Source organism: Podarcis raffonei, chromosome 11, assembly GCF_027172205.1.
Source record: "Podarcis raffonei isolate rPodRaf1 chromosome 11, rPodRaf1.pri, whole genome shotgun sequence".
Lineage (NCBI taxonomy): Eukaryota > Metazoa > Chordata > Lepidosauria > Squamata > Lacertidae > Podarcis > Podarcis raffonei.
In genome coordinates, this window is record NC_070612.1 from 13486703 (window position 1) to 13512978 (window position 26276).

Consider the following 26276-nt stretch of genomic DNA (forward strand, 5'->3'; position numbering starts at 1 on the left):
TGGAAGCGAGTCAGCCAAAACCGGATATTAACCATGTACTCTTTAACATTACATTGTCACTTAAGTTGCAGGCATTCGTTGGGGAAACGGATTTCCCCGCCCCCAGAGAAACACTGAAATAATACGTGGTGTGCAAGTCTGGTATAACCGACAAGGTATTTCACCCCCTTTAAAACATCATCCCTCTATCACCGGCAAGCTGTCCTGCTTAAGAATTTTCGGAAACCATTAAAAAGAAACAACAGCGTAGGAATGACGCGGAAGAGAACAAGAAGCTCTTTGAATGCACGTAAAACATCTGTATAAATACTCCCTATTATCTACCAGAGATTCATAACTTCAAAATAAATAAACATTTCCCCCCAAAAAAATATGATATACAGTAAATTATCATGTGCAATTGCCCAGATAGATCTTTGATTCTAGTTGGTGATAAAGCAAAGAAATGGGTGCAAAAGACGGTTTGCTACAGATGCACGAGGCAAGCAAAGTGTGTCCTATGGCACTCCGGGAAGAGGGACATCAAGCAGCCAATTAAAGAACAGCATTGATGCATTCCAATGGGAGAATTATTATGCCCAGTTATTATGGCACATTCTGAGGGGGGCCTCCAGTGGTCCTACTATAACACATTTTTAAAGGTGTGAGAAAGAGTTTGTCTTGCAAGGAAGAAATACGTCTTTTTGCAAAAGGTTTCCGAGTGTCGTTCATGCAGATGATTCTTTTGTTTTATCCCCTGGACTGGTGGAGAGTCAGTGAGTGTGTGCGCTTGCTGCTGTGTGACTTGAGCACATGAGATGCACCAGATCAGACCCCCAAATGAGGCTCTGATGAATAAATGGATGCACTCAGAGAACGTGCCTGGCATCATGGAATGGGGTCAGTGGTGTTGTGCACCCAAAATGCAGCATTCATTTGCTGGAGTGACACAAGACTTCAATTTAGAAAGTTTAAAATTTTGGGTCAAAACACTCGGAAGCAGAAATCATTACACTGCTGTGTAAGTAAATGAAGAGAAGCATTTTCTACAAAGACGCAAGCTGATCAGAAAGTAAATAAAGGTGACAAAAACCCTTTTAGCTTCTGATCCTTGATTTACACTTCATTATTTGGAAAGGCTCTTCCTGTCCCTGAATGCCAGTGTTTTATAGATTGTAATTGTTTCACTGATTATTTTATATGATTTATGCTGTATTTGTGATGTTCTATTATGTAACATCACATTGCTATTATTGATCGATTGTAAGCCGCTTTGGGGTTCTTTTGAATGAAATAAATGAAATCAAATAATCAATCATTAACGTCTTATTTCAGATTATGATTACAAATCAAAACCATGCATGGCTACAAGAACACCACGCTGCCCTTTAGTTTTCAGTAGTTTGATCTGGCATTCCTAAGCAAAGGTTTATCTACAACTACAACTTTAAAATAAAATAATAATGAAATTCCAAAACGAACCAGAATAGTTACAAATAAACAGTAACCTAAAAAGCTTTATAGATATTAAAAAAAATATCCAGAAGATATAACTGAAGACAAGGAGGTATAAAAACAGTATTTCTTAATAGCTTCTTCACTTGAGTTATGATGCCTCACACCAATCAACAATATGAAGATGCTAAAGTCTAGCGGGAATGTTTAAAACACAGTAAAAAGAATCTGATGTTAGTGCTTACAGAAAGTAGTTATTTTTATATCTCTAAATCTCTTGTATTAGAAATCATTCCCTGAGGGGATAAGTTCAAAGAGAGGATTAAATGCCAAGTTCCCTTACACTCATGCAACCACAATGGGGATTCTATGGATGTTTCCCATGAGAGCAGAAAATGCCCCTGCTGTGTACATCTCGCTTACAACTTCATACTTGCCTGTACAGTTAAGAAGGTGCATTATTGTACAGTACAATTTCCATTTTCCCCATTCATACATTCGTAAAAACTTCCCATTTCTTTTAATCAGTTGAGAAGACTGTATGTTCTGATTCAACCGCAACACATAATTAAAAAGAAGAAAAAGAATCAACAGTATTAGATCTTTGCACAGGATCTGGTTCATTTATGGGCTAAAGTCTAGCCGTACAGAAAGTCGTGCATGAGCTTCGAGAAATTCCTTAACAGATGTTTAACATACATTATGCAGGATCGGGCCCCGCAGTAACAACTGGAATATAATTTTAAAAAGCTAAACTGAGATGCTGTTCGGCACAAAGTGCAGTTTGACTTCACTTCAGGCTTCCTTGAAATAGACTCTCACAAGTATAACAATTCTCGAATCCTGTGCTCTCGTGAGACTGCAAGGAGAATTAAAAATCACCATTGCTGCTCATATTCCGAGAAGCCCATTATTAAGTAAGATGCAAAAATAAATAAATATCAGAAATATTTTAAACTTACTGCGGGCTTCCTTTAATATAATAGTTTCCTAAAACATAAAAGTACTGGGAAATATACCATTTCAGTATAAGGAATGCAACAGAACTATATATTTGACGATCAAAAACCTCTGCCTCTAAGAAATGCTGTTCCCTGCATTACCTATATTCCTCTGAAGAGGGAGTCTATGTTTAAGCAAAACTCAGAGCTCTAACAGCGATGCACCTATGCTAGTAGCTGCTGAGAAACAGGATGCAATGGTCACAACTGCTACTTCCAGGTCTAGTTATTTATTTTGAGCCACACAAGTACAAGCTCATCACGCAACAAAACACACAATGTAGTATCTACAGTCTCCTCTACAAATTGCTTCATTTTAAAGCGGAAGGTTCCTAACTTTTTAAACCATACAAGTTCGCAGCGACAGCCTCCTTCCCACTTTTTCCATAGGGGTTATTTGTCGCTTTTATTGGTTTCCAGCAGCAGGGCATCTCTTAAAGCCAAGACTGTGTGACGGAGACAGACACAGAGAGGGAGAAATTGGGAGACTGTATCTGTGACCCATGCCAACACTCACTGACTGCAATTCTGCAACCTGTTTTCTAGGAGCATGTTTGCCCCCACGATATAATCACACAGGTATATTAAACAATGGCACATTGCATGTTCGATCTCAGCAAGTGCATGAGAATAAGTGGTGTCTCTTTTACAGCCTACATTGGAACATAGGAAGCTGCCTCGTACGGAGTCAGACCATCGGTTTACCTAGCTCAGTACTACCTGCACTGACTACCAGCAGCTCTCCAGTGTTTTCAAGCTGGACAGTTTCTCTGCCCTACCTGGGGATGCCAGAGATTGAATGTGGAACTGTTTGCATACAAAGCAGGTGCTGTCCCACTGAGCCATGGCCCTTCCCCAATAGAAAGAAACAGGAGTGCACAGAACAGCCCATGTAGTAAAAGGCAGCAATGGGCAAATAGTAGGCAACAAGTCCTGCAGCCTGTGACCCTGACTCACGAGAAGTCACATGCATGAAAGGAAAAGTACTGTGCATGCAGCAGCTGTGTCTGCCTTTGTCAGGATGTTTTTGTAACTCAGCAGACAAGAAGCCACCAAGGAACAGAGCTTGCTTCTTCGGCAGGGTGGGAGAAGTTGGAGAGAAAGTATTTAAGAAAGCATGATTCTTTCATTCGCACATAAATTACTTCTTCAGATTGCAGCCTCTTATTTTTTATAAGACTCCTTGGGACACAAGTTTTCATTTAAAGGAGCTGCTGTGGAGTTCAGGTCTGAAGGTTCCTATCGAAAAATGGGTGCATGGCCACAAAATTAATCAACACGTTATTAATTGATCTGAACACAGGGAAACTACAAACAGCTCAACAACACACTGCCGTGGCATGAGACTTCCCTGCTGTAGAGTTAGCAAAGAACACTAACTGGACACTCTTAAAAAGTTTTCCCATCTCCAAAAGAGAGCAAAGCCACAGAACTAGTTGTTTTCTTCCCCTCCTTCAGTTTCAGTTTTCTCGAACAACTCTCTCTTTTCTGCTTTCTTTCCTCTAAAGCTGAGTTTGTTTCCACTGGGTTAATCTACTCCATCTTTAGAGTGAACTTACACCTCTTCCATCTTTGCTTTTAATATTCCTCTCTAACGAAACAGTAGGTCAGCTATGTCCTCATCTGTCACCACTACCTTTGCTGAAATTCCACCAAATCTATAATGGGATCTCAGCAGGACTGGCATTCACTGGTAGAACAAGCTGCCATTTCCAATTCAAGTTACCTCGGGGCCTCACTAGGTCAGTGGCAAATTGGTGCACAAAGCACATCTCTAACTCCAGGGAAACCCCATCGTTCATGGCAACTGACGATAGCGTGCCTGCCAAAAAAGAGGGTATTGTGATCCCCCCCCCTTTGTGAGGTGGATTTAGCAGGGGTCGTTGGGTAAGTGGCAAATATTCTTAACTGCTGGGTTCATTAAGGACAGAGTTGGGGAAATTCACAGGATATATCTGTGTGAACAGAGGAGTACCTGGATCTGTTTCAATCTAGTTTCAGACCTGGTTTTGGTATAGTGGAGGACAACGCGGTTGGTTCTCTGGGATCTCTTAGTGGTGTGCTTGATAGCATTGACCGTGATATCATTCTGGATAGGCTCTGGGTGTTGGGATCTGTATGCAGTGTGTCAGTGGCTCCATTCCTACCCTGGAGAGATGATTCCAGAAGGTGGTCTTCTGTTTGACCCCATGGCAATTGTGCTGCAGGGTTTCAAGGGGGCTCTATCTTGTCCTCCATGCTTTAACATACACCTGAAACAGCTGAGTGAGATTGATTGAAATGTATTAATGCTTCCTTCAAGGCAATCAGGTGAGGAAGTGGAATTGCAGCAAACTGAAGATGAATCCTTACAAGATAGAGTTGCTATTGATGTCAAGGGTGTGGGCATTCCTGCTCTTCTAGATGGGTTGACCTCTCATAAATGATCAGATTCAGAGTTTGGGAGTGTTCATAGCTTCAGCTTGGGTACCAGAGTGGCCTTAGTGGCACTGAGCATTTTCAAATAGTTTAGGCTGGTACATAAACACATCCTGGACAGAGGTAGCTTGGCCACATTTTGCTAACCTCAAGACTGGATTACAGCAATAGGATGTTGCCTTATACTGAGCCAGCCCATCTAGTTCATTACTGCCTACACCAACAGTGGCTCTCAAAGGTTTCAGGTAGGGGGTCTTTCCTAGGGGATGAAACTAGGGCATTGTGCATGCAAAGCAAGATACTCAGCCACTGAACTACAGGCATGGAGCAGGCTTTGAAGAGGTACTGAAAACTGCAGTTAGTTCATAACAAAGCAGATGGTCTTCTATCTAGAGCGGGGCAGCTGGAACATGGATGAATTTCACCTACAAAATTATAAGCAAAATTGTAAAATGAACAGTTTTATTTGTATTACTTAAGCAGTATGTTTCCTATAGTTCGAAGAGACTCATCATCATTTTGTTGTTGACATCTGTCTGTCTCGAGAGACAATGGAGTATGCCTCCAGGGGTGAGGACAAACCAGTGTGTTAGCAGCACCGAAGTGACCTCCTCTGGATGCAAGCCTGGGCACAGTGTATGGAGGTTCTGGACTGCCCAGATGACAAGACCTGCCTCTATGTGGTCCAAAGGAAAGGAAAGCTTTCAGAAAACAGAGGCCCTTTAACCTTCCAGATCAGTCACTGACTTCTAGGAGAAGAGGAAGGAGACTCAAAGACCTGTCAGGTAGGGACTAATATTTCAAAAATGATCACAATTTTCAAAAGGGAGAGCTACAAAGGTCAATACTTCCATGGTAAATATCCAAAAGCAAAAGCAAAACAGCAACAGCTGCCTTGGTCTAGAATAATAAAATGCAATTAGAAGCCATGACATTTGAAAAACAGCAAGTTGGTTTTTTATTATTAGACACATTTTGAAGTTTATCTCTACAAGCATGAAAACTGAAAGTTCTTTTTTAAAAGAAAAAGAAAGAAATGTAAGGTACTGAGATTTTAAGGATTCTACGAAGAATCAATCGATAGAACAGATGATGCTCAGAAGAGTGACAGAAATGTCTTGAACTTCTAAAGGCATCAAGGGCTCAGTTCAGAAAGCACACCAAACCATGGTTCAGAGCTGCTTGTCTGCTTTCATTTTCCATCTCATCAGCATTTAACTTTTAAAGTTTACTCTCATCTCCATGATTTAGCAGAGACTTGAGGTACAGCAACTTCACCTCCTCCACAGTTGCAGCAGCCTCTTGAGGTAGAATAATGAAATGCATCCGACATGATTGGTTTCTTTTTCTTTTTCCTTTTCTTTAAGCACCTGGACTTCTTCCCTCTCTTATCCTATCAGTGGTACTTTCACTGATTTTAGTAGTTGATTTTTCTGCTTTCGCTTCAGCATTTTAAAAAATAGGTTCAGGTGTTCAGATGTAAAACAAACCATGGTTTGGTGTGACATCTGAATAGAGTCCAACACTCTATCCTTGAGTACTTCAGTGGTGATTTCCATCATCATGTTATATCTTGGACAAGCCAGTTTGCAAATTACACTCTCAGTGCAATCATGGGCCCATGGAGTAGAGCTGATTTTGAACGTGTGAATTAGATCTACAATTTTATGATCTCACTGCTCTTCCGAGGCACTCTCAGTGCCTTGAAGCTCATTTTGGTGTCCAAGACTAAATTCCTACATCTCCCACAAGTTGGTGTAGGAACAGTTACATGGCAACCAAAAATATATGTGGGTCCCTTATGAAAGGACCTTCCTCGGAAACACAAACATACACCAAACCCAGCTACAAACTATGGTAAGAAAACATGCACTGTATTATAAGCAATAAAACACAAGTGCAATACCGAATATAAATAGAACCAATCCCACTTGGGTCTTGGGTAAATCAACTTTGGTGTATAAACTCATTTACAGAAGTTTGAATTTGGAACTAGTAAGATCAGGGCTCTTAGTCAATTAAGCCATCTCAAATGGTAAAACAAGATTTAATCTATCCCACTGATCAGTCCATTTTTATGCAGACTATTATGCGATCTCATGCAGATTCAGAATGCATATATATATATATATATATATATTCTGGGCCAAAAGTACATGATATAATTCCAGAAATGGCTGGCAATGGAAAGAATGGCAACTACTCAGATGTGTGCATACATGTGCTTTCTTATTGCACATGTAGAGAATTTTGCATATTTATATAGATACAGATATCAATGTGCCAGATGACAGAATTTGTGTGCTTGTTGCAATATGTGGCAAAGCTATCAAAGGGAACCCAGGGCAGGGGTCTGCAGGAAGGGATGACCTAGATTCTCAATAGTTCCCAGTGCCCACTGATATTGATGAGAAAATCATAAAGACAGCTGAAAGAGGTGGCAGAACCAGTCTCTCCTCAAGACACAAGGATCACTTGTGTTGGGAAGGGTGTTTCCAAAACGCAGTGTGTCCTAATTATAACCTGCTCACTTTCTCCCATATAAGTTAATGCTCCTCTATTATAAATAGAAAGAGGGCTCCAGTTGATTGCCAGGGAGGGGCAGCATGCTCCCTCCCCTAGAAATTGGAAAACGTAGACAGAACCCTGCAGGATCAGTCCAAAGGCTCATCTAGTCTTCTTGTCACAGTGGACAACCAGAGGCCTATGGAAGCAGAACAAGAGCATAGCAGTGTTCTCCCCACTAGAGTTCCCCAACAACTGGTGTCTTGAAGCAAACACCAAGGAAAGAACAGAGAGGTTCATCTTCTCTTGGTTAAGTCCCTTTTGTTATTTTCTTGCATATAAGTAACAGTTCTTATTCACCCCACCAGGAAAAGAATAGGAGCACTCAGGGACACGGATGATGGCAGTAAACTCTGATGCCAGCTACTACTGCCAGGGAAACAAAGGGGCACATATAGAACGGGCCCAGACTTTTCCTTCCATGGATGGAAAAGCTGCTTGTGTCAACTCCCCAAACTTCCACAACAATGTGGGAGGTGAAAATGGAGGCTGATGGCAATCATCAAAAAGTCAACCCCACTATCTACTAGTGTCCTCTAAGCATAGACCCAGAAATTCTCCCACTTATGGGAACAAAATCTTCATCCAACCCAGTTTGTATGGGTATGGCAGAGCACACAAATATATTATTATTTTATTGGTTTAATTTTCTTAAATTTGTTTCTATTATGGAATACAAGGTGGTACACCTATCCAGGCACGGAGCAGAACAAGGCATACATTCAGACCACCCCTTTCTACCATTCAGGAACAAACATGAATTTCAAACCAACAGATAAACAGAGGGATATTCTTATGGGATATTCTTTTCTGCTCTATCTTAGGGAGGTTTTCTTAATCTTCAACTTTACCGATCACTTGCTTAAAAAACATAGGTGTATTCCAACGTTGATTTCTTAAAGCTATTTACAGAAAGCCATGGGAAATGCCAGTAACTGTGGCAATGGCTATTGAAAACTGAGCAGATGTTACTTTTTTTCAAACTTTCTCAGCGATTATAAGGACTGGAATCTTGCTTTTAAATAGGTTAGTGAGCAAAAGGAAGTTTAAAATTAGCTCTGACAAAAGAAAGTTGAAATTTATTGTGCAATGTCATATTCCAGTTGGAACAGTGCTGGCTGGCTATTTTTGTAATAAAACAGTTCTCTGTATTTTAGATGACTAAAAATAGATGGGGATATCAATATTATACTATTTTATGGAGAGCAGAGAGGAAAAAGAGAAACAATACTGTAATCCATTTCATTTTTTCAGATGATTATTTCCAACTGTTGCACCTGAAGACTAAATTTCATAACCTTCAGTTGCATTTTACTGTACAGTTTTAGTTCTGAGCATTTCACACATTATGTTCCATGTTAGGATCTTGCTTTGTTTGTTTGTTTGTATTATCCCGTTATTGAAATTCCATGACTTCATGCTCTAAGTCTTTTAACATTAAGGGGTTTATTAATTAAAACACAGTTATGGTCTTCCGTGCTATTTAAATACCGCGATCTTATCTCTGCACCTGGACAGTCTTTTCATATAAATACAATACAGCCAGATTACAAAGATCTTTATTACATTTTCTGGGGCAGAAAATGAAAAAAGACATTTGGGTGTGGAATGTGTGTGGGAAACTTCTGTACATGGTTAACTGTTCCAGATCAGCTCTCTGATTTCCACCCCTCCCTCTAAAAATTCAAATAAACTCAGTGCTTTGAAGAAGCTAAAAACACACCTTTCATTCTAAATTTAGTCCCTGTTTAGGATAGATAAACAGTTGAAAAAGCTGCCAAGAATCGAGACACCCTGCCTGGTGAGTACTGCCAAAGTTTTCATCTCTTTCTTTTTTGTTTTTTCTTAGTTCAAAAGAAGCCTTTTATTACATCTGATAAACTCATCTGCGAGGGCACAAAATTCCGGAGTCCCTGTGTATATGGGTAAATGGCACAGAAAGAACATGATGCCTGTTGCACTAAGTGGATGTTACCTTTTTGAAATGTATGGTCTATGAATGAAGAGTAAAATTAATTAATTCTTAGGTTCACACATACACTTGTTAGACGTAAAAGCAAACACCAGCTAAGATTCAGCTCGGCTGAAAGTACATGCCCGGGCAATCCACACATGTATTAAGGGCTTTCCCCTTCATGCTGAATAACAAAACTACTTTCCAAGTAAAGAGCAGTTTGGGCTATGTACCTTTGATAACTCTGTAACTGTCTGTCACTTAACAGCCTGGTTTATGCGTTACCTGAGCAGTGCAGGAGGCACATGGCATGGCTAAGTCCCACACCCCTGCCTTGTAAAATCTAATCCTCAAAGTGATGCACCGCTGAAATGAATGGGACTAGCATCATCAGGCTGCTGTGAGGACTGCAGGTCTAGTTGATGAGACAGCCCCCCCAAAAAGAAAGGAGCAAAAACCTGAATGCTCTATGCAAAGTTTCCGCCTGAGGTTGTTTCAGAATGACTGCATAATTCACATCCATAGAATGCCCTTAATGCGCTTCTTGGGAGTTAATTGAAAGAGGTCTCCTTCTCATGTAGCCGTAAGTAGGGAGGCAAGGCAACATCTTTCCCATTATGTAATTCCCTATAGCTGCAGGTAATTGGCTGGGAGGTGCAGATCATATGGGAAAGAACCACATAATTACCTGTGCTTATATGGTCGCAAAATCCGTACACAGCTCAAGCCCCTTGGGACCAATGCCATGAAAAAACTGTGTGAAGGGAGCTGAAGACTAATTTACATGTATAGAAATGTAATAGCCCAAAACCAATGGCAAGCATGTTTTCAGTTATTAATGTTATTGCTAGTCGCCATTGTTCCATCTAAACAATGAAGCAATTCCTCCTCCATCCACAGGAGGAGGAGGAGGAACAGTGAAACTGAGGCTTCGTTCGGACGCTACATGTTGTGCATGGCAGGTGTTTAGGAAAGCAATGTGGGGAACAAGTTCAGGAACCTATTTCCGAAAGCCCCAGTCGCCAGGCATGTCCATTCATAAAAGCTTCCGGGTGTGTGTTTCAAGACTCATATCTGCAATTATTTCATAGCCACTTCCATGCACGCCGTACGCACACGTTTTAAAAACTTGGAAGAAGAATAGCAATATTGGAGCCAACCCTGAGATCAGGCGATTCTTCCCGCAACACAGCATATCCACAAAGAATAACCCAGACTACTGATGATCCAGGGATTATCTTTATCTTTGCCCATAGTGACAAAGTACTGAAATGCTTATGCAGGAAGGAGCTAGCTGCTTAACACTGAGCCAAGCCAGTGGTCTTACTTCGGAAAGCCCCCCCCCCCTCGAAATAAAAACACAAAGAGCTTAGTACCTTTCCAGAAAATGTTTGTTTGCTTGTTTGTCTTACTCTCTCTGTCGCTTCTCTTTCTCTATATAGCCATGGAAATTTGTCATAGACATCTGTGCATTAACACAACTCCTGAAGCCCTTTACAGACAATTGTATGAATATTCAGTGACAGTTTAATACCCATATTTTAATAGAAAGAGAATAATATTTTCATTCTATCAGCTAAGTACAATATAATCTGTTTAGTCAATTTATAAATGAGTACTGTTTATCCAACATAATAGCATCATCTACTATAGTGTGATAAGATGAATTATTTAAAAAAATATTTTGCCCTTTAATAGAGTATAGTACTATTTTGAAAATCTTTGCATTTTAACTACTGATAAAAAAAATCACAACATATTTTGATCATGAAGGTGATTAGCTGTTTGTTCGAACATGTTAAGGAACAATTATTAGACACACACACACAGTTCTGGATAACCTGATATATCTCCCAATAATAGCAGCAGGTCATTTGAATTTCAAGGAAATCATTTGTGGCAAAATTGTTTTTTTCCTCTTGTTTTTATCTTTCAAACAATAGGTTTCAGTGCGTGCAAGAAGCAAAATGAACTACGGAATCCAAACTTTGTAACTCAAAGAACAAATTTTGCTAGGAATTAAGGAATCCTAATTGGTTATTTCTTTTTTAAACTTATTTTGTTCTTTTTGGTTCAAAGAAACAGCCAAATGCCTGAAATGTCTGCAAGGCAAATAATAACAACAGAGTTCTAACCCTTAAATGGAAATGGCAACCAATCTGATGTTTTTACATCATCACAGCAGTCCTCTTTCTTTACAGTTGTAGCCATTTCACTGCCCTGCATGCTTTTAGCTTTCTAAATGGAAATATGTCCCAGTCAAACAGGTTCTACACAGTAAAGTGTACAGATATGGGAGAAAATGAGCATTAGAAATACAGAAGCACATGATTTTTCTATCAGAATTTATCTGAAAAAAAGGAATCTTTATGTACGTATTTTTAAATGAAGAAAATACGGCACTACATTTTATTAAAATTTAAGCATTCTAGACATATACAAATTACAAAAAAAGGTGTATAAAGTGTTATGTACTGGCCTGATTCAAAATTTGAGAAGCAGCAATATGTATTTATCATCTGAGTTCTCTTAAAAGCTATTAGAAGCTAAAGTGTCAAGTAAAGACGCCATTAACGAAAAGTGAACCACCCAAAATCCTTAGGATTGTAAAAAAATCCATGATTTCTTTAAAGAAACAAAGCAAGAAACATTTATGCAATCTAATTTTAAATTTATCCTCATTTTTTCTCTCTGTTAGTGAAAAATAGCAACGTTTTTTGTTGTTGTCAACTTTTATTTTTTACTTCTCAAATACTGTCAGCAGTCTGCCCAAGGGTTCACATACCCATATCACTATTGCTATATTAATTAAACATGTTCATTTAATTCCTGGCTTCAGTCACTTACTGATATGACAATAGCAAAAACGGAAATTAAAAGTACTAGTTTTATAATATGAAGGTTTTGCTATTGATTTGAAAGTCCATCTAATTTATGATAACATTAATAAGTGCTATGCCAAAGTAATCTCAGAAAAACCTGTAGGATTGCTCTGATGTTGGTGAATTTTTGATTGCACTCCCTTGTAACCCCCCACTCCCGCAATACACATCTCCACAATACAACTACTACTAGTAGCAAAGTCAAATATTTTTAATTCTTAGATCTAAAAGTATTTGTCGCTCTGCTGCACTACGGTGCATTGTTGTTACTTATCTACAAATTAATCAATATGGTAGCTGCTTTAAAACAGATCATACTGTTTATTTACGCATCAGCATTTTTTATTTTTAAAAGAAGAACGCAAAACAAAATCCAACTCATACATGAGCCAATTATTTGCTGCATGAACGCAAGGGCATTATAATATGAAAAAGCATATCTAGCCTTTATTGCAAACACAGTCTAAATATGTGCAGGTATTTGATTAGGAATACACACACACACACACACACACACACACACACACACTATTTCCTAAAAAGAAGGGGGGGACAGGACGACAATCAGGGTATTAAATGTGACTTCATTTATTACCATAGCCCATAATTCCTTTGGTAACACCTGGAGTCAACTGGTTTGACACCTGGAAATCACACACACTGAGAAAGCTATTTGTGCAGGTATGCTCAAAGTCCTAATTCAAAAACTTCAGTGGAAAATGAAGACGTCCTCCTTCTATTCTGGGCTGAGACCCATGTAAATGTTTCATAAATCCCTCTCCACAAATCTCTTTTAACATGCAAATCCATAAATCATCATAATACTGACAAAGAAGTTAACCCGCACGTGAAGCTAATGCGTATTCTATCTGGAACCGCATACTGGTAAAGCTACCCAAACTAGAGGCACTTTTTCAGAGTTCTATTTATATACACTAAAAAATAATAATGCAACAACACCCACCAAAACTTTTTATTCCCACAGGTCAGAATTTTATAGACTTCTCTGTTTTGTCTGCCGGCATGATGATGGAGAAAACCAAAACAAACAAAAAAACGTTTAGGATAGGAATCGGTTTCATTTGAAAACATGTTAATCAAAGGAACCAGTGGAACCGCAAATGGTAAGACAGACAAGGAGTACTTACTGAAGATGGTAAACCTGGAGGAACCTTTCGAACTTTCTTTGTTTGTACTTCTGAAAAAAGAAGACAAGTGTGGCTGTAAGATGTATGTTTGCAGGCTCACACCCTCCAGTCTAAGATTCAGCACTGAGCTAGCATTTATTATTAATTACTTGCAAGACAGAAGTTCAGTCTAAGTTTCCTTTTAGAAATGTGGAGAAAAGTGGCACAAAGTAACTCACCCACAGAGGTACTGTGCAGAGGCCTTCTTCGCGGATTATTGCTAGAATACTGATAGTACTGAGAGCCAGGTTTGGTGGGTGAGAGAGCGCCTGGGTTGCCCATTTCCATGTCACCTCCGAGGAGACTTTGCTAAAAGATTTTTGAAAAATAAGTATTGTTATATCTAACTTCTCCCTTGCTCGCCTTTCTATGCTGATTTAAATAACACACACACGTTGGTTTTTTAAAAAAAGGCTCTGCGACTGGCAAATTGGAATACTAACACAAAAAATACTTTATTTTCAGATATGCCAAAAATAGTACTGAGGCAAATGATTTCTTTTCAGCAGAATACGTATTCTGATGGCCAAGCGAATGCTTTGAAATTTTACAATAGCCTTCCACTGTTATTGCTGAAAAGAAATAACAGTTGAACATATGAACTCTTTTGGAACTACATCAAGTAAAGATCCCCCTCCCCACCTGTTTTGTTTTAAACTTACAGGGCGAACAAAATATACTGTGTTCATCAGTATTTTAAAAATCACCCTGTTGCTACAAAATCATTTCGTCATACAAGAGTAGGTATTTTACCCATTAATGGAAAAAATGCATGTGTTAAATATAGCTAAATAGGAAACACAGCAAATACTTAAAAATACAATATAAAATGTATTAATCAGGTATAACATCTGTGATGTGAAAATAATAGTATACAATGCAAAAATGAACTAGTGTTTTGCTAAATTGCTAAGGGGGGGAGAGAATGACTCTTAAAGCGAGTGGATAGAAGACGTTGCAGCAAAGTACTTCAACAGCATCTATTTTATTAAGTAAGACAGTGAACATCCACAAATATGAAATGTACTTATGAATGGACAATGGCTATTGCTAAACCAGAAGAAATGATATCTCAGTGCAATAACAAGGAAAAAGCAAAGACTGACATTTTCTAAAAATTCTATTTGCTATAACTACATTGAAACTTACCCATAATATATAAATCCCCTGATTATACTCTGCATTGAACACATTGTTCTTTTAATTTTTTTCTGGTATGCAATAAAACAGGTGCAGATACTACCATTTATTTTATATGATGAAGAAATTTTCCATTTAATAAAGAAATTTTAAAATTAAGTACCAAAAATCTAACTTTATCGTTACTTGTAATCAACTTTTACTGACTGAACTAATTACTGTACTTGATAAAGTACAGAATGTGTTTTCCCTAATCTAAATTCTAATCACCATGTCACTCACAACAGACTTAGTAATGCTTCACTAACACACCATTCACATGCAAAACACCCTAAATAGGCCAATTATGACTCTGCCCCTGTTCCCTGGTTAACCCGCTGAGAACTGAAAAATTTCACAAGGCAGTCACCAACTAAAACAAAGGCTCCTTGTTTTAAATTAAGACAGTCTTTTTGATTCTTAAATAGCTCAACAAAGTGCCATGTCTTCGTCTGAAAGCAGTTGGTCAAATATGACCCATGAGCTGGAAAATACTTTGTAAAATAAAAATAAAATCCAAATATAACTTTTTTTCTTCTTGGGGATGCATATTCGTTTCTTTTCCTAGATGTGCAACTGGTAAATTGGTAGTGCATCATCAGCTACTTTCATAATTTTATGTGGTAGTCTTCAGTTTCTAACTTATTGCAAAAGGGAGATAAAAAAAACCCACCTACACATGACTCTGAAAATTGCAGAGCATTAAAATCACAAATTGTTTGGTAGATAATTAACAGCTGATAAGCTTATTTCCCTGTAGACCACTTTTTTTGCTTTTGACCAAAAAAAGGGGGGGTGGAGTGTTCAGAATATGTTGCACACAGTTAAAAATAAATATTGCAAACTTTTCCCCACCAAAGTTTTAAATCTTTCATAAGTATCCTGGGAGAAGAAGCAGATTTCCTAAGTCAAGAGATCAAGCCAGAATCAACAACTAAGTATTACCAACCTCTTACTAATACCTATTTTATAAAATGTATGGAATTCAGATACAAAATCAGACATAATACATTTAAGTATGGGGCACCTACTGGAATGAGCTACATATCTTAATAGTAAGATATAAGCAACAATTAAACTGATAGAATATATATAAAATTAACCAATTATCTCTCAATATATTCACAGTATGTTTCCTATCAGGCTGTTTGTTTCTTGTCTCTGTACCTCAGCACAAAGTTTTAATGTAACTAGGAACAAGTCAGAAATAATTGGAATTCAAAATTGTACAAATCCACTATTTGACTTGGTTTAGTTGGAACTGTTACTATTCTTTACCTTTAGCACAGTCCACAACTTCAATGCTGAGATAGCTCAAGTCAGTAGAGCATAAAGCTCTTAATCTCAGTGTTGTGGGTTTGAGTCCCGTGTTGGGCAAAAAGATTCCTGGATTGCAGGGGATTGGCCTACATGACCCTCATACCCTCTTCCAACTCTATGATTCTATGATTCTAAGGGCAAAGCATTTCAGTTTTCAAAATTACAAGGCATGCTTGAATCGTGAAGGTGGAAATAGGGAAGCCCATCACAAACTGTGGGCCTGTGGTACTCCCAGAAAAAAGACAGCTACCGAAGTGCACTTCAAAGTAGGTAAAAGGTAAGGACCCCTGGATGGTTAAGTCCAGTCAAAGGCAACTATGGGGGGCGGCACTCAGGCTGAGGGAGCTGGTGTTTGTCCACAGACAGCTTTCCGGGTCATGCAGCCAGCATGACTAAACCACTTCTGGCGCAATGAAATACCACAACGGAAACTAGAGAGCATGGAAACGCCATTTACCTTCCCACCGCAGCGGTACCTATTTATCTACTTGCACTTGCGTGCTTTTGAACTGCTAGGTTGAAGCTGAGACAGAGCAACGGGAGCTCGCCCTGTTGTGGGGATTCGAACCGCCAACCTTTTGATCAGCAAGCCCAAGAGCCTCAGTAGTTTAGACCACAGCGCCACCTGCATTCCTTTTACTTTAAAGTAAGCCCCAGTGATGTAGGGTGAGACTAGGAGTGCAGGACTGTTAGAACTGTAGCTTCAAACACGATGATGCAGTAGTCTAAAAACACTTTGAAATATGTACAAAAAGCAACAAACGTGCATTTTACAATATGTGAATATACATTAATCAGACATGCTAGCAATTGCACCAAGTAAATGCCTACCACAAAACACTGCTGGCTCTCCTCTCCAGCTTGTCACATAAGCGCCTCTAATTTTGCCTTTATTTAAGCCTTTGTTTTTCATTGGAACAGCTAAGTCATTCTTCTGAGGCAACAAAACATCCTTTTACGTGCTCTTATGGGGGCTTCTCTAAGTACTCCACTGGGGAGAACCAAGATAAATATATATCTACTCATTCTGAGATACTTGTAAATAGAACAACAGGCATTTACTATTGTTCAGCCAGTGCTAACATCTTGTAGTTGAGGAGAGGGAAGACTGGGAACTCATGAGGCCACCACGTAACATTTGGACTTTCTGAGCCTAAAAAAGTGAATAAAACATTTTATAGCTAATAAATCTACTACTGTAGATTTATTCGGAAGTGAACCTTTTGAGATGCCCATTTTCTCTCTTGTACTCTGATAAGGCTACAAGGGTTGCACCTGCTATCATTTCAAGGATATCACTGTGTACCACCAATATGCAGTCAAGATAAAGAAAATGTTACAAAACCTAACAGAAATAGGCTTAGGTGCATCCAAGCTATCAGAAATTTTATCTCCCCTCCGCTTGAATGCCAGAACCCCATATCACAAATTGCTTTTGAAACCCTGTACACATTTAAGAAAATCTAAAAACTCCCTTGAACATGCAAAACAAGTTGTGCAGTTCCAAGGGTCCAGGTTGAAGAGGGGTGGGGGCAGAAATCTTTATTAAAAATTACTGCCACGATCCAAACCAAAAACCAGTCTTACACATACTACGACTAAATTCAAATGGTTGGTTCTATCTAAAACATGCTAAGCAGCCTGAAGGATTGACATCACCCAAATAAACTGTGCCCAGCAACTCAGATAACCTTCAGAGCTACTTTTCCATGTGCCCTCACCTTCTGAAATAAGGTTGGTGGCTAATTTACCTGGAGATGCCTTTGTTATCTTTTAAGTGCCAGGTGAATGTAGTTTGGCTCGTTCACTTGGGCTTTTAATTGCAACCAGCACACCTTTCTTTTTTAAAAATATATTATTTATTAAATTTGCATACCTCCCATCATCTGAAGATCACAGGGTGGTTCACAACATAAAAATACAAAATGAGAAAACAAAATACACAATAAAACAAAAACAAACCAATAACCCCCTCCCACAAACATATTTAAAAGGCCATCAAATGTTAATCACCCAAAGGCCTGATTACAGAGAAATGTTTTCACCTGCTGCCTAAAGCTATGTAATGAAGGCACCAGGTGAACATCCGTAAGGAGAGCATTCCACAAATTGGGAGCCACCGCAGAAAAGACCCATCCTTGCATTGCCATCCTCCGGACCTCTATTGGATGAGGCACACACACAAAGAAGGGCCTCAGATTATATTTCTCTTTCAAACATTTTACACTAATCGAAATGCTTTTTGAGGACTTTTAAATTCAAAAGGTGAAATTGGAAATCTCTTTAAAATGTAAAGAGAAACTAGACCTTGAGCTGCCTTTCTACTATTGGAAGGGGCTCATTCCATTTTTAAAAGGGAAAAGCAAACTCGTGGAACAGCACCTCTCATGCTGTTACAGAGGGTCCCTCAATCTCCAAGAGCCTATTTTCAGGAGGGACAAGAGGGAGGGAGAATTAGCAAGAATCACTTTCCCTGTATTCTGCCAGCGATAGGTTTCCTGTGAGCAAAATTCATTTCATGGGCTCTTTGGTTCCAAGTGATTGCTTTGGTCATCTTAAAGCAGTTACCACCATTTGTAATCCATGCAGACAGAAATAATCTCAAATTATCCTCATTCTCTTTCTTTCTTTATTGATGCACACCAGTGTGCGTGGCATACAGGAGGGCAGATCTCTGCCTCAACACTACTAGGCACTGCAGAAGGACCCCTATGAGAACATGGCTAAGCTTCCAGGTCCTCTTCATAAAAGACAAGAAGAAGGTAACATGAAGAATACTACCCCAAGGCAATTGGTCAATACTGTAGCATCATCTGCTAACTGCAGGTGCTACATACCCAATCATTATGATACTTGTGTTAGTTAGTGACGGTCTCTATAATCCTCCACAGTTTACAACAAACACAAATGACACACTCACTTTCCCAAGTAAGAGTTCCACATTCGGGTCAAAGCACATTCCACAGCAGGAAACTGGATCTCAACAAGAGACTCCCAATGCCAGATTCATTCCAAAATCCTCATTGTAAAGCTGGGGATGAACTGAATGCAAATTGTGTCTTTCATGTATGAATCTCTCCCCCCCCCCATCCCCTCTCCTTCAGATTTGGTTGTTTTTGTCATATAAGTGCACATGATACCTTTTCATTAAAAAAATGCACTAGTAACCGAATTCTAGCTGAGAAAATGAAACCATGAATTAAGGAGGAGATTACATTTATTTGTTTGCTTTTTTTAAAAAAAAATTAATTATCAATGCACTTTAAAAGGGGGAGGGGATATACTCTCATATATTATGAAACTTTTCTCCACCAATGAAAACGATTGTTTTCAGCTAGATAACTGCTGCACTTTAATTTTACATACACAGGCACACACAAACACACATACAGGTTTTTAAACATGAGTGGAAAATATATTTTCCACCTCCCAAACTATTATGTTTAAGCTTAATTACAGATATGACTAAGATTAAAAATGGGATGAGTGGTGGCTTTCTGAATGAATAATTAATTAACGAGAAAGGTAAATGACCTTGAATGGTACAATCTGTTAAAAGAAATGAATATTTTATTTTATTTTTTTAAAAAGCAGGATAGGGAAAACGTTTCTCTGGAAAGTCTCTTTGGCTGGACTTCCCAAAACTCACTCACTCCCTCTCTCTTTCTCACCCCCCTACCCCCACTTTTTCTCTCTGTCACTTCTATTAAATTGTGATCAGATATCAAACACTATTTCATGGGGATGTAGAACAGAGCAGGGGGGGGGATGAGTCTTAGTTGAAACCAGATTACGCTCTTTTTCTGAACACTTGCCAAATGTTTGTAAGTTGAATACATGTTTGGGCATTCTTGCACTCAAACAGCTGCAGTTCTACACTGCCATCACAAACCTATGTGATCTATAGTGACTCTAGGCCATATGTTCCTCTCTTCTTATGCAGCGAAGAAAGGAGAATGGCCTTGGGGCTTAAAGAAGGGGGGAGGGCTTGCATGGCACTGAAAGGTGGATGCCTTCTAGATTTCTCCCATGCAGAGTCACTGCCATAAAGGCCTGGGCTACCCGTTTGCTATCCTGTTCCTACACGGCACAGAGGGTTGTAGGAGACAGCCTGCAAACGTAAGCTTTGACAAGCAGGGGTTTTTTTAAGCACAGTCAAAAGCATCATACATTTATTTTATTCTTCTTGGATGGGGAATTATTCACAATACAGCAAGGAGTGAATGCAGCAATGCTAACTTGCCTATCACATCTTATCGCTTGTGGGCATTGGGAGACATGGCAAGTGAATGGACCAGTCTAGCTTTTAGCAACACTTTTCTCTTTTCTCCTGCAAAGAATTCATGGGGGAAAGGAAAGTGGCACCCTATCTACACTACTACACAAATACTCCAGTATGTGTCATTTATGAGTGGTGTACAGATCTCTTCCTCCCATAGAATCTTACATGGAACTCCAGAATGCATAGCAACCCCGTTGGGACAAACCGTGTGATCCTAACCATGCTAACTCAAAAACAATATACAATATATAGCAGAGGCTTACTATCAGATAAACATATCTAGGGTTATAGTCTAAAAATAAGATTTCTCATACGATGGTTCTGTCAACGTCATGTGCATCAGGTAGCGTCACCTCCAAAGTCCAAGCAACAGAAAAAGCTTACAAAGTAAGCAGCTGCCTTTGAACAGGTGTTCAATGCAATTTAGACTCCCAGTTGCGGTACACCTATGCTTAAGCAGGTAGCTGCTACTGCATAAACTCTTCTGGAAACTAAGGGGCAAGACTAGCTAGTTTGCATGACTGTGGGACCATGGGAGTAGCCGTATTCCCTGTTCTCCTCTGGATTGCCTTACACACGAGTAACACATGCAAGTAAACTTTGTGATTCTTCCACACTAACTTAAGGCAGCCCTTCCAATTCTCCCTGAACTCTATGCAGCACCTTTGATACGCCAAACTTTCCGAACTGGCTCTATGGGTTGGGAGTTGAAGGCATGGGTACTAGTGTGGTTCTACTCGTAACCACAGAACTAGTTCCAGGATGAGGACTTCCAGCTTGGTCCCTTGGCAGTTACACTTTGCAGTCCTGTAGATCTATCTTGAAACCTGTGCAAAATATCATTTTTTTAAAAAAGCATTTGGGACATGGTGATGCTGATAACACCTAGCTCTGTCTCTCTTTTCCACTGGAGGAAAGGAAAGCTTTCCAGGTGCTTAATTTGTGCCTGAAACAGATGGTGGGTAAGCATGAGGACCAATAAACTGAAACTGAATCTCAATAAGAGATTCTGGGGGTCCAGAAGTTAGGGGGGGTCTTATTCTGCACAGCACTCCATTTCCTCTGAAGGAGAAGGTGCATAGGATGGGTGTACCCCTTGATTTCACCTTCAGTGCCGGCCTAACTGGCCACAAGTGATGATATCCATCTACATCGACATTTTACTAGCTGCGGCCATCCTTAGATAGGGATAGTCTGGCCACAATGATCAATGTCCTTCAGGTTAAGATTATTGTAATGCACTCTATGTGGGGCTGCCCTCGATGAAGGGTTGTAGGTTGCAGCTACTGCAAAATGCAGCCATAAAGTTGCTGACAAGTATGGTTGGATGAGACAGCCTAACACCGGTTCTTCAAGATCTGTACTGGCTGTCTGTTTGTTATCAAGTGCAATGTAAGATGCCCTGATGGATAAATCTGTCAATTGTTTGGAACCTTGCTACCTAAAGCAGCATCTCCTACTATACTCTCCTGCCCATATAAAGCAGCTCCTTTTGGCTATGCCATCATCAAAGGAGGCCAAGGCAGCTGGAAGTTTTAAAAGGGCCTTCCCAGTGGTGGCAATTCAATTTTGGAACACTCTTCCCCCAGCCTAGCACCAACACTTGCTAGTTTTCAACATTAGCTGCAAACATTTCTTTTATGCAAGTGAAATGTCTGCTTGTGCAGTATTTTTATTTGGTTTTATGTTAGTGTATTTTGCTGTGACCTACCCTGATATTGCATCGTGATTAATTCCACAAGCAAACAAACATGTAGAGATGTCAAGCTCTGCTCTCAAATACCCATAACTTAAATATACATACATGCATGCATACATACATACAAACATACACATACACATATAAAGGGACACACACACACACACACACACACACACACACGCCTTTCTTACAAAACAATGCAAGGCATTGGACACCACATCACTGAAACAAGTAAACAAAAAATCAAAAGAAAATACAATCAAATAATACCCATAAAATCCACAGCAATTAGCCAAAACACAGAAAGCAGCAAACAAAGCTGGAATAAAAATCCAACTTTCAACCTAGCCAAAAGGCGACTCAGGATTTAGCCTGTTGCCTGGAGCCATATGATAGCTGGGCTCATATAATACTGGCACCTATTTAATTCCCTGGGAAGGGTATTTTATACTCGATGAACACCACAACTGAAAAGGCCTTTCCCCTGATAGATATACACCAAGCCACAGCTGACACCAGCCACCTGGGGCACAGCCTCTGAAGTTGAACACATAGGGACAGAGTATATAACATACTTAGTGCATAGGATGCCCCTATGCCTTCTGCTTTGCGTTGGCCAAATTGTTATACAGACTACAGTGAGAAGGTGGGGAAGGTTTATCCCTCCATTCCCCAGCCACAATAGACATGTGAATTCTGCTGTCCCCCCCTCCATGACTATGGGGCTTAGTAAAAAGAAAGTTACTATTTATGCCAAAGGGGATCTATTCATTAAGTCCCATAGCTGCATTAAGGGAGGGTTTTTTTCACCTTGATCACAGCTGGGGGAGGAAGGAAGTAAACCTCACATCCCCATATACTGCTGTTAGGATAACAGTTCTTCTCCCTGCATCTCTAATAAATTAAGGGTGGAAACAGAAGACTTGAATTAACTATAATGCATGGTTTTCCCCAGAGTTATACCTACTGAAGCAGCTGTGTTGTGAGAGCAAAACGCAACACAACAAAGATAGCCATATTTTTGTCCCTGTGTCAACTTCATTCTCATGTAAAGCAGGGAACTCATTTTTCACATTAGAAAGGGGCACACAGGTTAGGAAAACTTAATATCTCACAGCCTTAACTCCACATTTTTCCCAGTGCTAAGAACATGAAGAGGCAAGAGTTTAGTTCCTTCAAACATATGCACATTTTCAATGCGAAACCAAAAAACACCTATCCCCATTCTATACGTGAATGAGACAGATAAAGGGATAAAACATGTGTTTGCAATTATTAGGTTCAGTTTGATACTGAATTTATTCAGGATTCTGGAGCAAAATCTGCTGTTGCCCTGATGCAAAAGATGATTGGCGTTGGGTAGATAGTATCTCTCAATGGTGGAAACAGAATGTCAAGGCATGAAGTCCTTAAAAAAACACAACCCAAACAATTCCTATTTACAGTGTTTTCAGGTAACCCATCAGACGTCCATGTTCTTCAACAAAATTTTACTAAGTGGGTACATACTATTTCAGAGGGTTTTCCCTCTCATTGACATTACCTTAAAATGCACCATGATGGAACAAGCTATTGTGTATTAATGTCAATGATAATTATTTTAATTCTTCTCCTCACTCCCTCTCCACAGTTGCACTATCTCATGGTTGAGCTACAAGATTAAATCTCACTATTAAAAAAATATCAACGATGAATTAATTTCCCTTAATTGCATACTTTGAACATTGAACATAATGGATAAGTAGTCCCATTATTTGCCTGCTAGCTGTTCTTTTAGGGTATAATCATGGATTAATCCTGGGCATCATTTGGCTTTTATTTTAAAAAGTAGATGGTCCAACAGAATAGTGCAAATGACCACAGATGACATGTTTTGATGATGAAGATGCTGGTGACATTAAATAGATCCCACTGAGCAAACCCCCCCACCACCTTTTCAACCAGAGAAAGCAGAAATGTTGCTCTGATCTTCCAAGTTCTTACACTGGAGTACTACCGAGGCAACTGATTTTATGATTAGGCAACTTTTAATATGCACTGTTTTTAGATGGAGGCATATTTACATGCATCTTTCTGGCATGAAACTTCTCAAAGCTGCCCAAATGAAATAACTAGATTTTGCTGAACAGAGTAACAAATGCTATTGTCATAGCTTCCAGCGATTAATGAACATCTTTACTGTCAGAAATATATAACCGAAGTAACTATCTTGTGAGCAAACGTTATCAATAAATTGTGTTATTGATCTCTACTTTGCACAGATATTGTGTTTATATATATCACAAGCACAATCTCTAAATATGTGTTCTTTATTAAGAACTGCAATAAAATTCAGTGGCAATCTTCTTAGGAAGCTTGATGTTGCAGCAACAAACTTGTACCTTTGAACACTTGCTGAGACCACTGGATCAGCACTCCATAACTCTAAGTAAAAATAAAAAATAGAACCTCCATGTTCAGGGGAAGTATACCTCTGAATAAGCAATACTGAAAACAAACAACTTGTATGTTTCTTGTGTTTGAACTATTTGAAACAAGACTGGCTAGATGATCCAAGTACTCCACCATTCGGATAAGGCTCTGAGCTCTGCCAGAGAGGCAAAGGAGAGAGCTAGCACCTAAGTGCACATAGGACTGCAGCCTCACCAGTATTGGAAATGTAGCAATTAAATCGTGCAAGGGCTAAGAGAGTAACATTTATTTTCTATAAAAAGCTAATATCCCACCTTTCAGCTTAAAATGCCTTCATGGTGGCTTCAGGGCAAAAAATGATTAGTTCCCAAAAGATATGCAGTTTAAATGAAATAGTGTTTGTGATCTTTCTCTCTGTGTTGTGAGTGAATTGCACAAGGACTGTGGGCAAAAATGCCTAGTCAGTTGATGCGTCTTTGAGCACATCCTTTAGCACATAATTCCACAGCATGCTGCAATCACCTCTTGCTTAAAAAGTGTTCCGCTGGCAAACTGTTTCAAAAGACTCACTAGCCTATCAAGATGATTGACGTCAGTCTTTCCTGTGTGTTTCAACTATAAAGAGATTGCGCCATAAAATCTAAGTCAAGATATTTTAGATTGGGTGGATTGTAACTACTTCCTCCACTTGTTTGAATAGGAGAACACGGGGGGGGGGGAGTGGTGACAAGTGCAAATACCCCAGAACAAATACTACACTGAAATGATGCTCTAACAGTATGGAAGCCCAAATTAAAATTCCAATTACTACCTCCAAATGTCAGCAGTTCGAATCCCCACAACGGGGTGAACTCCCGTTGCTCTGTCCCAGCTTCTGCCAACCTAGCAGCTCAAAAGCACAACAGTGCAAGTAGATAAATAGGTACTGCTGTGGCAGGAAGGTAAACGGCGTTTGCATGTGCTCTAGCTTCCATCACAATGTTCTGTTGCACCAGAAGCAGTTTAGTGATACTGGCCCCATGACCCGGAAAGCTGTCTGTGGACAAATACCAGCTCCCTCAGCCTGAAGCAAGATGAATGCCACACTCCATAGTCGCCTTTGACTGGACTTAACCATCCAGGGGTCCTTTACCTTCCTTTACCTTTTTACTATTAGTGTTTCAGGATTTGGGTCCTAGTTTAGGACTGTAATAGTTTGAGCAGCTGCCCTTCCTGAAATTACTTGGCATCTTGCGATCCTGAGCCCAGTAGCTAGAATGATATGCTCCTACCCCTATATTGTTCCTATATGCCTTGCTGTGGGAAATTGTTTTCTAATGTGAACAGGGCACACCTTCATTATCTCTTGTCTGTGTTGTCTTGTACAGTTCTTCATGTCTGTGTTTCCTACTTTTCGTGTTTTGCAAAATTGGAATCCTTGAAGCTTTCCAATAAAAGCAAGTATAAAACTTTCTAGAGTGGTAAGCTTTTCCATGAGGAATTGGGTCATATGAATGGTTCAAAATGCATCATGCTTTTTAAGAATCTTCAAGAAATCGACTGTTGAAAATTAAATAGCCTTGGAATCAATGTTTCTTTAGATGTCATGTTCCCCAGTGCTTCAGTCATTGTTTGGAGGATTAGCAATCAACCCTGACCATGTTCCTGCCTCCTGGCTTAATAGAACATTTCCTGGTTTGTCAAACCACTATTTTCTGTGACACCCAAACCAGCCAATTGTAGCCTGAGACATTCTTCCAAACCAGGATTACAAACCAGGGTTGTTATAGAGGACTAGAGAACACAATATTTGAATGCAGTCATTGACATTCTTCACTTCAAAGTGACCTAGTTTCTGTGGCTCCCATTGCACAGTGATTGTATTAAGTCACTGTGCCATAGAACAATGGACCATTTAAATCTAGTCCAATTCTCTCCCCACCACCACCACACACTTTCTT

At 39.5% G+C, this 26276-nt stretch overlaps 1 protein-coding gene across 16 annotated transcripts in view; it reads right to left on the reverse strand.

The window, feature by feature from the left end:
- TCF4 (transcription factor 4) overlaps window positions 1-26276 on the reverse strand; it is a 339764-nt gene that overhangs the window by 119205 nt on the left and 194283 nt on the right. For 14 of the 16 annotated variants that reach the window (XR_008332771.1, XM_053408685.1, XM_053408679.1 and 11 more), the window contains 2 exons: window positions 13621-13750; window positions 13403-13452 (listed from right to left, as the gene is read on the reverse strand). The exons of the other annotated variants lie outside the window; for them this stretch is intronic. Coding sequence is in view for 13 of the 14 variants with exons in the window: in XM_053408685.1 (XP_053264660.1) it covers window positions 13403-13452; window positions 13621-13750 (180 nt within the window). In the remaining variant the exon portion in view is untranslated. The remainder of the gene's footprint in view (window positions 1-13402; window positions 13453-13620; window positions 13751-26276) is intronic. 16 annotated transcript variants of the gene reach the window in all.